The sequence below is a fragment of the Nerophis ophidion genome, linkage group LG11, assembly GCF_033978795.1.
Source record: "Nerophis ophidion isolate RoL-2023_Sa linkage group LG11, RoL_Noph_v1.0, whole genome shotgun sequence".
Lineage (NCBI taxonomy): Eukaryota > Metazoa > Chordata > Actinopteri > Syngnathiformes > Syngnathidae > Nerophis > Nerophis ophidion.
Window position 1 is genome coordinate 55675897 of NC_084621.1, and position 16161 is coordinate 55692057.

The window sequence follows — 16161 nt, forward strand, 5'->3', positions numbered from 1 at the left end:
ATCGACCGGTAAATTGAGAGCTTTGCCTTCCGGCTCAGCTCCTTCTTCACCACAACGGATCGGTACAACGTCCGCATTACTGAAGATGCCGCACCGATCATCATGTGGTGACAAACAAAATTTGTAGTCCTTTAAAATTGTTGTTTTTGTCTTGTATAACTCCTATGCATGTTGACAATGTGTCTCTTTTGTACCATCATGTGGTGACAAACAAAATTTGTACTCCTTTAAAATTGTTGAGGGAGCATTGGCATGTACGTGTTAGATTTTGTGATACAATTGTACTTTTTAAGGAAAAACATTACCGAAAAAAGGTACGAATAGGAAAAATAATCAACGTTTTAATGTATGTCTTTATTTCTCCATTTGACCCACATGCAAAATTCAATCTTTTTCACATTCACACACTGAGCAATTTGTAATTTCAAGATTATCATGTGACAAGCGGAATTGTGGCTAATACAATATGTTAAAAACACGTTTAATGAAGTCGACTAATCTAATGTAAACATGTAAAGAAATGAGCATAATTACATCAACATTTAAAAGACCAAACAAGCCAAATGCTAGACAAAATTGTTAGAAAGTGCCTGTTTAACATTTAAATAAATAAACACAGATATAGGAAAAAAATTCTTACAAGAACTTAATAAAAATCTTGTATTCACAAATTAGGAGACTGCTTGAACATCCTGGCTGATTGTAGTTTTTAGGAAAAAAATGCAAAATGAAAGCTGCAAATACACACCAGCAGATAAGATAAGGCGGACACACAAACACATGTAAACGCAAACAGTGACATATGAAAAAAATATAACACATTTCAACTGTGACATCAAGTCATTTCAAATATGTTCTATACTAGGTAAATTGGCACTAAGTATCAGGTCTATTTTAACATATCAATTAACAAGAGAACAAAATCATTTGTATACATTTCTTAAAGAATTATAGGAACGTGTTGCACTACAGATGTATTCTCCATTGGCTGCTATGTTAATGTCGTACCTGTATTATTAATCTAACAAATTTGTATTATTAAAAAAAAACAAAAAAACAGCTCATTAAGGAGCAATATTAATTATGAGATGTTGCTTGGCACCAACACGGTTCAAACATTTTCCCCTTTGGTCGCCACTCAGCCAACTTTATAAATCATTTGTCACTAGAAAATGATTGGCTGGACTATGTGACAAAAAAAAGACAGATCAAACCCAGCAAAAAATTAAAAGCTAAGTAAAATGTCACATAATTTGGCTTTGTCTGGCATCCCTCCAACCCCATTATTTAGAGACAACTGAGCTCAGTTTACACACACACACACACACACACACACACACACACACACACACACACACACACACACACACACACACACACACACACAGACACACAGACTCGAGTAAAATAGTATATCTACACAGAAACATGTCATTCAGACAATATTTGAAGAAACTACATTTTTTCTAAAAACATAATTCTCTACATATCTGTAATTTAAAAAAAAAATTGCATGTGTGTAGCGAGTATGTCACAGACATGCCTCTGCTAGAGTCTTTGGTTACTAAAATATAACACGATTGTGACTATAAGTCAAGTGACAAACCGAGCTACAATTATTTAAGTGCAAGTGTGTTTCAATGTTGATGCGTTTGTGGACTTCATTAAAATGGAATGTCATTTAATGAACATTGTGGTTTTTGAAACGTTAATAACACAAAGAGTTGTACTTATTGCTCTCTTCCACGTAGACGTATAGGTAAGTGATAATGGACCGACACTTTCCAGTAAATGAGAGCTGTGTTGCTCTTTCTGTCAGTGGAAGTGTCCCATGGCCTCGGCAGCCTTCACTCTCACCACAGGGTCGGGATCTTGGAGCAGCATCACTAGACCTGAGGATGAACACATGTACATTATAGTGCACATACAAACTCTAAAGTCAGCAAAGACAAGGTATATGTATCACCTTTAGTGATGGTGCCCATATTGAGATGGGGGAGATGCTCCTCTGGAAGGTTACCCAGCAGAAACCCTGATAAGAAAACACATTATGAGCATGTAAGAAAAAAACATGTAATGTTAGTGTGTTTTCATCTTAGAACAAGCCAACCTTGAAGAAATGTTATACTGTAAGTCTTCTCTAAGCTTTGTGTTATTAGTAGTTTAATGGTATCATAATTTTACCGTATTTTTCTCATTTTTGTTTCTATTTTTACAAGGTGCTGTGGGTCAATTAAAGAACAGCCATTTTGGACTTGTTTCATTGCTCTTTGTCAGGGTTGAACACCAGATGTGACATTAACTCTTTGGGAAACCACAACTCTTGTTTACTATTAGTTAGTTAGCTTACCACCACCACGCTGTGGAGCAAATTATAGATGGGTTCTTTCTCCCTTTTTACTGGAAATTGTTTTGACCGTAAAGAAAAGGGCCATATAAATGTAATATATTATCATTTCTTTGTCCCAAGTAGAGTAGGGGAGTGTTACTGCAGCTGAAATTTGTTTTTGTTTTTTGTAAATGTTGATCTGAAATCGGAGAAGGCTTTCTTGGAGGTGGACAGTAGACCCTCTGAATGAGTCGTGTACACACAGCACAAAGCTAAACATGTTACACACTGAGTAAGAGCAAGCAGGAGCAGACAGCAGGGCTAGCTTTTCCATCCATCCATTTTCTACCGCTTATTCCCTTTCGGGGTCGCGGGGGGCGCTGGCGCCTATCTCAGCTACAATCGGGCGGAAGGCAGGGTACACCTAGTGAGTGAATGTGAGTGTGAATGTTGTCTGTCTATCTGTGTTGGCCCTGCGATGAGGCAGGGCTAGCTTTTTAGACAGGAAAATCAGACAGCTGCCTTGGGCGCCATCCTTTGGAGGGGTGCCAAATTGCAGAATGTAAAAAACAATAAATAAATAAAAATAATGCCAAATAAAAATACATAAATAAAATGTTTGTATAATGCGCTTAATTGGAACGTGTTAACAAAAAAAAAAACAATAAAACCTATGATGTGACGTGCTGCTCCCATGAACCTTACTGATCTAATGCTGCTACTGCTGGTGGAAGCGGACGTCACGTCGCATCACGGTCGAAGAAGGCTGGAGGAGCAATTTTATCTTGTTGACAATCATTTATGATGAAAAGGGGGATATCAAAGTTATCCGGTGCAGCCTATTAAGTGAAGGAATGAGGAGATGCAAATGCAGGCTCAAAGCAGAGGTATAAATGTACATTTTGCCAATTCACCCCAGAGGGAGAAGCGGTAGGAAATGGATAGATGGATTTCTACAGTTAGCCATTATAAGAAAAGTCAAGATTATAACAGCAACAGGCTGTTTTCCTATTCAGGGACAGACACATTCACAAACACAATCTATCCCAGCTGCACTCAGGCAGAAGGCTAAGTACACCCTGGACAAGTCCCCACCTCATCGCAGGGCCAACACTGACAGACAAACAACATACACACTTGGGCCAATTAGCCTATCCCCAGGTGTATAAAACAGCAACTAAGCACCAAAATATGTTGGTGTGTATCGTGGCCAGGCGTACACATCATTGGAGGACGAATCGATAGTGTCAAAAGGTAAAATTTCAAAAAGGTAGCATCAGTATATAATCGAGACTAGAGTGATATGGTCGAGATTTCTTTGGTCACAAAATCATTATTTTGTCATTTTTGTTAATGTTTGTAAACTCTGGACACAGGGATTTTCAGGGCAAAAACCAAATGACTTGTGATAAGATATGTTAGTTACTGCGTACTATCAACTTTGTTTAGCTTAACAATATTTCATGTAATAAAAAGGACCTAGTTTAAATAGTGTGTTGATCGCATTGACAATAACACTCACCATAAGTAAAACGTACAGTTATTACATGTGATCATGTATGATCGGTATTGAAATCGTCGTCATAAAACCCTGAATGGAACATCCCTACAGGTTTCAGAGATTGCACATAAAAATGGAAAAACGCACACCTGGACAGACCGGTTTGATTCCATACCTATGAACATAGCAGCTCCTGCACGAACTTCAGACCAGTTGCTCTTAAAGAACTGGAGGACTGAGATGTGGTAGAAGTTTAGCATGCCTGGAAAGTCCTGGATCTGCAAAAAATATCACAGAGAAGCACAAGGGCATATAACTAGATTTCCTAATCAATTAAATACTAACTTTTGAATTTGACAATATGTGTCTGAATGTTTTGAACTCCCGTTTCCAGATCAGTGTCATAATAAATAAAATAATGCTTCACAAAGAAGTTGTGAAACAGCTGAAGTCTGTAGCTCAAAAAAATAACAAAAAATAATTGACTGCTTTAGCTTATAGAAAATAGTTCGGACTGAATCAACAGCACCTATACTAGAAGTCGCCATGTAATGCCCTCCATTTTCCTCTGTTGCTTCAAGTCACATCAGATCGCGCGTTGTGTGTGTGTGCATGTCTCACCAGGTACTTCGTGAGATCATTAATGAACTCCCCGTAGTGCAAGCTCTTGTCCTCATAGAGATGATTCTGAAGCATGGCTGTGATCTGCTCTGAGCCCACCATTGGCGCACACACACGCATAGAATACTTACAAGCCTGCACACAAAAGAAAAACAACATGAAATTTAACACAAAACGATGGTCTGTTTGACTTGTGTATCATGTCAATATTGATCTTTTAAGAAAAACATGGACTCTATTTGTAGGAAAAGCCCATTTCTCACCTTTACAACATGTGGGTTTGGATCAACGAGGTGTAAAAGCAGACTGACCAGAACATTGTGAATTTGGTCTTTGAACACTGGCTCTCCAGAACCAAACTTAGACAGGTTCCCCATTAGACGGATGGAAGTACAGCGGATCTCATCGTTCTCCTGGAAATGCAACGTCTCTCATTAACTCTTCCTCAGCAGAACTAACATGTCTACTGGTACATTTTGATGTGAAAATACTTAAAACAACTTACGCTCTCTAAAAATGGCTTGATCTTCATGAAGATATAAACCACTAGTAGGTGGACATTCTTCTTGTCCAGGTAGACGAGAACTTTAGAAAGGCCTGACATGGCTTCAAGAGTAATCAGCTTGCCTGCAGGGAGACAACTTAGTTGTACCCGAAAACTAGTTTGCCTTTAATCCTAATACAGTTCGTTTGGTAGGCTGTCAAGACAGTGATCAAATTTAGGTAAATTATTTCTTATCCATTGACACTGTATGTGTCTTGTCAACAAAAACATTCAATTCCTTTTCAACAAAATAACCCTAACCTTAAATTGATTCAGACAAAAGAAAGGAACAAGTAACATGGGGGATTGTTCTCCAACATGTCAGTTACCTGGATCATCTTTCTCTTCCATGCCTGAACTCATTGCTGCCAGCAGCTCTTTGGCATATTTGTTCACCTAGAAGAAAAATATGTGTTTCCTCCATTCAAACAAGTGTTTGAATGTTTTTGTGTGTGCATACCTTTTCAGGGGAGCCAACAGCTATATTACCAAGCCCCCTCACCGCCAACATGCGGACAGTGCTGCAATGATCGGATATCCTTTCCATCATGTTGTTCATTAACACATCAATCAACAGCAACTCTGTCGCCACGTGATGGTTCAACAGCTATTTAGAAAGCGAAATACATTATATTTGTCATGTTAAAGGCAAGTTTATGTTTTTTTTAAACAGGCTTTCTAAATTCTTAACATTTGTACCGAAATATTAGTACAACAATAAAAAGTGACAACATTTGCTGGTGGTCACCTCAGAGAAAAAAGCTGTAACGGTGATCCGCTGACACTCGTAGATGCTGTTCAAGGACGGGCACAGACCCTCAACGATGGCGGGCAACCTCGGGCCAGCGTGTTTCGCCATTGCCCTGATTGGAAAAAAATTATCTGTCATTCTTAAATTTTGCAGTCTCTACTGAAAAGTGGAAAAGAGCGGAATGAAGTTTATTCTTAAAAACAAACCCAATGGTTATATGTATTGACGAGGGTTTGGACAAACAATAATAATACTGGAACAATTTTATACTTTGTCATTAAACAGGAAATACCATATCAGTCTTACCAGTAGTAGTCATAGTAAACAACAGTAGAAGTACTGATAGTGTTTTCAACATCTTTCTATCCATTTTCTACCGCTAATTCCCTTTGTTACTATTGCATATCGTCATCTACTAAAACAATGGACTCCTTAACATAATCTGTCCAAAGAGAATGTTGAACCTTCACCTTATTTGGAGTTTATTTTTTATACCCAACACTAAACACCCAAGAAACACCCTATTGCCTGAATACAAGATAACCCATCCTTTATGAGCCCAGTTTTTGGAGACATATTTTTGACAAATTGTTTTAAATTCTGTTTTCAATACCGGTGAAATAACCAGTGGTATATTACAATAATAAGTGTCAATAGTTTGGTGAATCAATAAATAATCTCTATTTTATTCAAATTAGCACCCTAACTCCTGAAAAGTTACTTTTTTATTTTTTTTATTTGTTTTTTTTAGAACATTTCAGACAGTTTTTTCAAGCAGATCTCTAATGTGAATGGATCTCTTATAGTCAACGTTGGTGTGTGTGTGTGTGTGTGTGTGTGTGTGTGTGTGTGTGTGTGTGTGTGTGTGTGTGTGTGTGTGACAGGAAGAAATGTGCTAGCTTGCTTGGGAACAAGATGTTGGGCAACACCTGCTAGTTTAGAATAGAATAGAAATTACTTAATTGATCCCTGGGGGAAATTTGCAAGTATAAATTGCTACGACCCAAAAACATAATTTTTAAGTCTAAAAGGGGTTGTATTATTGTTTAACATTTGAAACCCTTCTTTGTGGTCAATATAACATGTATTGGTGGTTCCTAGGTCAAAATTGTACAAAATAATTGTTTTAAAGACTATATACAAGCTGCAAAGCTTGACAGTCTGTTCAGTATGTGCCGTTTTGTGGGCTTATTTATGTGCCAAATATTTCCAAAAGGCGAAGTTCCCTTTAGCTGTGTTTTCACCCCGTCAGCCATTTTGTAGTTTTTAGCATTTTCATATCATCCTCTGACGGATAAGTTAAAACTATACACTAATTTGTATTAGAAAGGGTAACAGTGGAGGATGCATATGCAACTAATGCAGTTATTATTCAAACTTTCCCTTTTCACTTTATTTTTTTGAGACACAACAAAATCAGATATGCTGGGGTGTTAATGCTATATTCAGGGAACATATCCGCACCCACAAATTGTCATTTGGGGGTTTTTCACCTTTTGAGTATGTGTATTTCAAAATGCAAATAAAACAATCATCCGTACATTATATCACTATCTACAAACCGCAACATAATTCAAAATCATGTATTGATGATTTAATGGAATAACTTTCAGTTGTGTCCATTGACTGACTGTTTGATCAACACAGAGGACTTAAATGTTTGTGGGTGTAGCAATTGACAGGCAAGCTAAAGAACTCAGTGCTGTCCTTAAAATGTTTGGTGTAACTCAGCACGTAAAAAGGAGCCCACCCACCACAGTAGCCACACTCTAGATTTGATCATTACTAAAGGTCTTGCTATTTCACACGAGAATGTTATCGATGCTGCTTTATCAGATCATATCTGTGTTTTCTTCGACTGTTTGGTTAGACCAAAACCAGCAGTTGGGTCTGCGGCTGTTAGGGGAAGGCTCATAAATGGATGGCAGGTGAACGTCGGCCTGTTGATTCAATTGTCTTGAACGCAAGACAATTTTTGTTAGCTAAACTCAGACAAAACTTAAATCATTGTGTTTGGCCCACAAAAGCAAAGAGAAACGATTAGTCACCTACAGACCCTCTCCCTGAAACCTAATAATCAGGTTAGAAATCTAGGGGTAATAATGGATTTAGACTTGAATTTTAACGACCACATTAAGTCAATACAATCAGGAGCTTTTTACCACCTGAAAAACATTGCCAAAATCAGAGGTATAATTTCTAAATCAGACTTAGAAACACTAATCCTTGCCTTTGTCTCCAACATGTTAAACTACTGTAATGGCCTTCTTACATGGCTCTGTGAACGAATTTAAAAGTGGCTGCACTAAATCCAAAACGCGGCTGCCCGAGTCCTTACTAGTACCAGGAACTATGACCATATCTGTCCAGTGTTTAGATGACTGCACTGGGTTTTTGTTGCTCAGATAATAGACTATAAATAGCTCTGCTTGTGTACAAAGGTTTTCATTGCCTTTTGCCAAAGTACATAAAAGACATGTTGGACCAATAAGAACCATCTTGAGCTCTGAGAACCTCAGGGAGTGGTCTCCTCCTGCTGCCTTTAGTCAGGACCAAACATCGTGAATCGGCGTTTCAGTTTTGTGCTCCTAAAATCTGGAATAGTCTTCCAGAAGATGTGAGACGAGCCTCAACATTGGCAATGTTAAAATCCAGGCTGAAAACGCTTTTATTTAATGACTGAATGGTTTATTTTGAGCATTGCAAACAAAACAAGAGAATGACATAAAATACAAAAGAAATATATAAATACATTATTTTTACACCTACATTGAAAACACTACATGTGACTAATCTTTTGTAGATGTCAAGATTGGCTCAAAAGGGAGTGGGAAGAAGTAAACTTATTAGGTCCCACCCCTATACAATATATATTTACAATATATAATACAATAATATATATAATATAATTCAGTCCAGTGTTTGCTGCGTAGATGTTATATATTATCTATATATAATACATTTAAATTCACACACACTTACATATATACAATTTATATATATATACATATATATATACACATATATACATATATATACATACATACATACATACATACATACATACATACATACATACATACATATATATATATATATAGATATACATATATATATATATATATATATATATATATATATATATATATATATAATATACACTTTTGTCTAAACATTATTAACAGTTTATGGTGCCTATGGGAACAAGCTTTCATTTTGACTGTGATCCATCCATCCATCCATTTTCTACCGCTTATTCCCTTTCGGGGTTGCGGGGGGCGCTGGCGCCTATCTCAGCTACAATCGGGCGGAAGGCAGGGTACACCCTGGACAAGTCGCCACCTGTGATATTAGTGGTTAAAAGTGGATCTGTGGCTGTGGAGCTACTGCCCCTGATCAACAGGACCTGAGGACCACTCTTGCTATGTGTCCTATGCTGTGCATTAAAAGAGACGAGGGGAGCCCCCTGCAAGAGGAGTTATCCACGAACATAGGATCCCCCACTCGCCTGCCCTGTACTCCAGATAGTGTACTTATTATGTGTCCTATACTGTGCAATTAATTGTGCATGACAACTGAAAGTATTGTATTTACAGTATATGAATGATTTTAATTTGAATTATAATTGTTTTATGATCATTTTATTTTATGATTTTAATCTGTATTTTGATTTAATATTTATATTTTTGCCTTCCAGTAATTTTATGTAAAGCACTTTGATTTGTGTACAAATTGTGCTCTATAAATAGACATGCTTTGCAATGTGCATGTATGAGGCAGTTTGCCCCACAACAAGAAGATAGAGAAAAGTAAAGAACTTATTTTAATGACTACAACTGGAAAAAAAATGGCAGATTCGCGTAAAGCTCTTTAAATAAACCACTACCATATATGAAGATTATCGCTGACATAACCAAGGCAAAATACGTCAGTAAAATCTCAATTTCATACAGCTATTTTGGAAGCAGGCAATATTTTATAAATATCTACACCAGGCTTTCATGGATTGATTTAATATTTTGGGAGATCCTTGGGAATCCCAAATACACAAAAACAGGTACTAACAGGTAAGAAAAGTTGGTTTTGCATAATAGTGACCGTCCCTTCCAGTGGTCAAACATAATATCATAAAACTTGAAACATATTCATCTGGTAACATTGTGTACTTTTGATTTACCTTGCTAGTAGCGTAACTCCAGTGATGTGTGCATTCTGTTCCTTTATTGCATCCCAAGCATTATCATCATCCAGTCTTTTCATCACCGCATCTAGCTGAGCTCTTGCTAGCAATATTCTCAGTGCATCAGCTGCCACTCTACACACGCACACAGAAAAATTTATCAGTCTCTAGATGAAATCATATATGCTTTACAAAGGCAGCACAATTAAGACAATAAATACGCCAAACCCTGCAACGTGGACCGAGGCAGCGTTTTTGTTGTTTTTATCCTTTGGCGCGGACACTCCGACACTAGCTCCCATTCTGACAGTGAGACAGGAAAACAGCTGAGGAAACTGACTTAGTGCTGGCTCTTGGCTCTGGCCATTTAATAAGAGTTCTTTGAGACCACATGTCATCTACAAACAAAGAACAAACACATTTGTATACAGATAAACATGTAATTGCAATACGGCATTTCTGTGTGTTTATCACTTACAGCAAGTGGCTTATGTGTAGCGATCTTGGTGGTTCCTCCTCTGATCATAGACTCTTTCTTGTCCACGTAGGGCGCCATGATAGCAAGTTTCTCCATCACCATCTCTATAATCTGATTGGCTACTATTGGGTCTGCTCCCAAAGCCATCCACATTTCACTGGTCCAGCTAAAAACAACAGGAAAAACGATATATTGTGCATTGGTCTAGTCTGTTCTAAGAAGAAGAAAGTACACATTGGAATACATATCTAAGGGGAATAAGTTATGTCCTTTTGTGATTGTGCAGGTAAACATTATAATATTTTTGTACATACCTGTCATATGGAAGCGGTTTGTTAATTAGTGTATCAACAACAGTCTGGATATGCTGTGATGCCAGGATTAATACTGTCTGACCAACTGCCACTCTGACCTAAACACAGGTACACGAGGTATGAAACCATCATGCAATAACATAGTAAATATAATTAGCTATGGATAACTTTGCTATTCTAAACATGAAGAAACTATGTAACCGCACAAACTAATGCAAACAAATATCTGCTATGATGACCATTGTACCGTTTTCCTCTACCTGTTCTTCAGTGATGCTCTGCAATCGCACATGAAGCACTTCCAGCATCTCGGGTACCTAACAATGGAGATTAAACTCTATTCAACGGATGCAACAAGCACAAAGCATAGTGATGTGAGCATGCACACTACCATCTCTTGTAGTCCGCCTCCTCTGTTCTTCAGCAGAGTGTTGAGAATGACAGATGAAGCTCTGCAACAGTTTGTCTGACTGTCGACCAACCCCTCAAACAACATGAACACAAATGTCGCCAGCTGCTGTTGAGGTAGACGCTTACTAATCACCTGAAGCACACAAGAACATAGATAGTGATCACCAGTTTGTTGCGCTAACCTCCATCTTATCCTGGTTATCGAGGGAAAACACAATATGTAACCATATCTCAATGTATAATAGAAATAAAATGTAATACTTTATTTTTTATTTTTTTAAGTCCAAGATTTTTTGATTGGATGTGTGCTTTAAAATGTGTACCTTGGTGAGCTCAGCACAAGTCTTGTAGAGAACTGAATGGTCAGGGTTTTCTAGTCTGCCTTTGAGAAGCAAAAGGCCATCCACAGCTTCATCTTTGTAGTCTAAAGCAAAACCTGGAATTCACATTTCAAAGGTGAAATTTTACTTTTAATTAGTTTTTTAGTTTATTATTTCATCGGTCAGTTGTTAACGAAATAAAACAATTTTATATCCATAAATTAACAATTTTACAGACCAAAAGGGTTTAAGCTGAAGTTAAACACTTATTTCACCTACACCCTATTACCAGAGTCAAATACAAACTCTAAACTTGAGCTTCATTGACATGTAAAAACGTTTTGCATTTCCTTTAAACACAAATACACCTTGAACACAGCAAAAATAACTATACAAATATATACACAGTAATTACACACCAACAATTACGTAATATCCATATATACTCATACATGTTGAACATTTGTACCAGTAATATACTATATGCAAACACTTATATTTCCATTAGTATTTACTGTATATACCAAATATATTTTTTTGTTATCATTGATCATAGTATTAACTACTGTTGTTTAGTCTAAAGCAGAGGTCGGCAACCCGCGGCTCTTTGGCAACTCTGATGCGGGACCCCCCAAATTGTTGCGGGGAGATTCCGGAATTCAATGCCTCTCCTGGACATCACCCGGAGTAAACGTTCTCCAATTTTCATTCGGACTACAACAGTAAGGGCGTGCCGTGATATTACTCATAACGTCCTCTTGAACCTCATCGTGGCTGCCATACACGGAATGCTATTTGCGTCCTCTTGAACGTAATCACGCCCGCCATTCACGGAATGCTATTTGCGTGCCGACCGGACACATGCATTTCGCTGCTTCCATCATCGGCACATGTATGAGATTGCAAGGCGTACTGGGTGACAGAGTACACTGACGGTTGTGATATAAACAACTTTAACACTCCTACTAATATGCGCCACATTGTGAAACCAAACAAAAGAAGAATGACAAACACATTCCGAGAGAAAATCCTCACAGTAACAAAACATAAACGCAACACAACAAATACCCAGAATCCTTTACATCCATGACTATTCCTGACTTTGTTATACACCCCGCGAGCACGGCGGAAGATGGGATTGAACCTGGAACCCTAAATTTGCTGGCACGGCCGCTCTTTCCCCCGAGCCACGGCGTCCCCAACACTTATGTGACATGGTATGTTCATTTCCTTATTTCCAAAATGTATGTTTTGTTTAATTTAAAGTGATTGATAGTTTATTAGCATCAAACCATTGCTTTAGATTAAAATTGAACTCTATACGGTCTCAAAGAGCTGGCCAAGGTCTTGCCCAGAACAGTACAGGCTTGTATCATTGGCAAAGAGAATACAGTTTAGTTTCATAAGATTCTAAAGACATAATTTTTCTAGGATTTTTTAAAACTGTGCGAGTAAATAAATAAGTCTTTATTTGGTAAACTGATGCTCAGCTCCACTTTTAAAACTGAGAAAACTTGTGCTGTTTTCATTGTTAAGACACCTTTTATAAAATAAATATTGCATAAATAGGAGAAGATAACAACTATATAATCAACAACTTATTTGACCAGAGAGATGTCTATATCACAGCAATCTGTTGACGTCTTGTTTCTCAAAAAAATTACAATTTCAGTGATCTAATTTCCGCCCGATTGTAGCTGAGATAGGCGCCAGCGCCCCCCGCGACCCCAAAAGGGAATAAGCGGTAGAAATGGATGGATGGATGGAATTTTCATAAACAGGAGAAATAAAGAAAACAATTCTAAGTTGTATTAAATAATTTGTTCATAAAATTTAACAGTGTTTTTGATTGTACAATTTGATTTGCTAAAATGGGTCCAACATTAACAAAGGTGTTAAATTAATCAGTTATTCCCTTAGTGCCTTTATTTTCTATGACATATTTCTGATCTTCTTTATTTTTGTTTTTTTTTAATACCATTTAAATTGTTCCACAATCCTTGAAAGCGATTTTTGTGTTGTCCCAATAAGTTACGGAAATGTGTTATTTTTATATGTTTTATATTTGTGTTTTGGTTTCTTTAGTTCTGTGTTTTCCGTACAGATAAATTTTCTTTTTGCAGGACTTCAGTATTACCCTTGTGATCCAGCGGTTCCCCTTACCAGTGCTGTCCTTGATAATAATAATAATAATAATACTACATTTGTTGTTCAAATGTTAAGTGTAATGCAAATACAATCTAAGTTCTACAGAGTAAAAACATCATAAAAGCATTAAAACAAGGTGTAAAATACTGAATACAGTGAAATGATCACCTGTGTCGTTGAGTAGTAGTCCTGCTGTTATTTCATTCTACGGCTCATAGGTAAAAATGTTATCTATTAACGTGGCAAAGTCTGTTGTTATTCTAGTTGGATTTGTAATGATAGGAAATAAATTGTCGCTGTACAATCCTATTATAAAATCTGTTGTTTTTGTACTGTCTTGGGTAGGGATGGTAATTGAAGAGATCTTTGCGGTTCTGATTTCTCATTCAATTCTTATTTGGTTCCTTAATTATTTTTTTAATTGATTCTCAGTTGGAAAAAAAAAAGACGAAAAAAAAGGTGGATTAGGATCAATTAAGTGTAGTTGAGAGGTAACATGACCTCACGCACATACATAGAGAAAAATACTTTTTGGGAAAATATAATCAATTAGTATTCTTTGCAGAATTAAAATTAAATAAATCATTTGAAAATTACACAAGAATGTAACTGTTAGTAATGTGATATTAACTTATTTTATGCAAAGTGAGATATGTCAAGCCTTTTATTAACATTTTGATTATTGCTTACAGTTTAAGATAACCTTGAGTTGAAAATCTCAGAAAATACGGGGTTTCAAAAAATTTCAGCTTTGAAGATCACAATTATAACAAATAAAGGCTTGACAATCATTCAGTCAGCATAAATTGCTGACTGAATGATTGTCAAGCCTTTATTAAGGACTCGCTCTCGTCATGGAGAACATATGATGAATTGCAAATGAAGCCCCAAAGCCAAAGACCCAGTCATGAAAAAAGGAAACCGCCGTGGCTCAAAACAGAAAGTACAACTTCAGCGGTTTCAGCGTTACAGGCGCTGTCTTTTGTTAAAATTTGCTAAAGAAAACAAGCGTCTGTGTAAATATTTACTTTCTACGGTTTAAAGAATATATTTCCAAAATTACATTCAACCCAAAAAATAGGTGAGTGCGGCTTATAGTTAGGTGCACTCCATTGCTTGTATTCTGACACGTGACTTCTTCCCAGAAGTGAAAACCGGTGGTGGTCAACCAAGCTAAGATGGCTATTGTACAGCAGGCGAACTATTACAGTACAAAACAGGCTTAAATCTTCCTGCAAAAAGCAGATACGTCAAAAATCCAATTAAGCAATGGAATAGAACAATATACATTGGTCACGTTCTCAGACATATTGAACTACTGTACTCCAGACGCTATATTCTGCACAACAAAACGGATGGAAACTTGGAAAAGAATGGAGGTCCACAACTTCTTAGTGTGTGGCTGGGTCAAGGAAATTGGTATCAACACTCTTTTGGATAAATATGCAACGTTTTTGTTCGGGTAAGGTTGCATTTCATGATTTAACTTTGCGTCTACTGATGTTTGTTGCGGTTACACGCACCGTTAGCGAGTAGCGTGTAACATGTATAACGGCCGTGTATGCCAATCAATTTTCCATTTAGTGAATGAATGCAACACTCCAGGAAAGAAATAAACACAATCAAAAACAAAAGGAAAAAAGGAGAAAATAAAAGAGAAAAGGGAAAAGGAAGAAGAATGGAGGAAAAATAAAGAATAGAAGAGGAAATAAGGAAATAGATACAAAAAGAAAGTAGGAAAGAAAGATTAGAAAAAGAAGTGAAGAAAGAGAAGATGAATGATAGAAGAAAAGTAGGAAAAAAAAAAGGAAAGAAGGAAGGAAATAAGGGAAGAAGAAGAAAAAAATGAAAGAAGGCAGGAAAGAAATTAATGAAAAAATAAGAAAAGAAAGTAAGAAGAAATGACGGAAGGAAAAAAGAACAGAGAAAGAAAAAGAACGATATATTGTAAAGTAAAAATAATAAATAAATAAAAATCATATTCATTTAATATGAGTGAGTGTTTTCACCTTCATAGCGTAGCTGGATAGACAGCAGTATGTAAATACAGTCTATAGTGGTGGTGCGTACAACCAGGTGAGGGTCGGAGCAGCGCGGAGATAGTCGCCCAAGCAGAGCTCCAAAGTTATGAAAGGATACCATGTTCTAGACACAGACAGAAGTGAGAAACTGTTCAATAACATGTCACATAAACTTTCTGATAAAGCAAGACAAGGGTTGACAGGGTTCACCTTTACTGTCATATTGTCCAAGTAGTGAGTCAACATGCGAGCAGTGGCTGTGATAGCTCTCTCTCTCTCATGGTCTTGCGGTGAGCTCAGCCAGCATTCAACATGCTGCACGGTGCAGGAAGAGATTAAGGTATGTCAGACGACAGAGGAACAGATGGGAAAATATTGTTGAGGCTTAATAAACTAATTACCCCTTCATAGGAAATAAAAAAAAATTGGTTTCAGTGACCATTTAATATTCAGTTATAGAAGCCAGTCAAACAATGTAATGACATGTGAAACCCAGACAAAGTGTCAAACCCACAAATAATTTCAATGAGACAATACTTGCCT

At 37.0% G+C, this 16161-nt stretch overlaps 1 protein-coding gene across 2 annotated transcripts in view; it reads right to left on the minus strand.

The window, feature by feature from the left end:
* Positions 1–333: 333 nt before the first annotated feature.
* The window catches only part of mroh1 (maestro heat-like repeat family member 1), a 49143-nt gene continuing 33315 nt past the window's right edge, over positions 334–16161 (minus strand). For both annotated transcript variants that reach the window (XM_061916298.1, XM_061916297.1), the window contains 18 exons: positions 15829–15933; positions 15607–15742; positions 11453–11565; positions 11110–11262; positions 10979–11035; positions 10719–10816; positions 10405–10570; positions 10155–10324; positions 9924–10061; positions 5744–5858; positions 5456–5602; positions 5325–5391; positions 4957–5078; positions 4715–4864; positions 4452–4586; positions 4006–4108; positions 1967–2032; positions 334–1892 (listed from right to left, as the gene is read on the minus strand). In XM_061916298.1, coding sequence (XP_061772282.1) covers positions 1816–1892; positions 1967–2032; positions 4006–4108; positions 4452–4586; positions 4715–4864; positions 4957–5078; positions 5325–5391; positions 5456–5602; positions 5744–5858; positions 9924–10061; positions 10155–10324; positions 10405–10570; positions 10719–10816; positions 10979–11035; positions 11110–11262; positions 11453–11565; positions 15607–15742; positions 15829–15933 — 2118 coding nt within the window. In that variant the 3' untranslated portion in view covers positions 334–1815. The remainder of the gene's footprint in view (positions 1893–1966; positions 2033–4005; positions 4109–4451; positions 4587–4714; positions 4865–4956; positions 5079–5324; positions 5392–5455; positions 5603–5743; positions 5859–9923; positions 10062–10154; positions 10325–10404; positions 10571–10718; positions 10817–10978; positions 11036–11109; positions 11263–11452; positions 11566–15606; positions 15743–15828; positions 15934–16161) is intronic.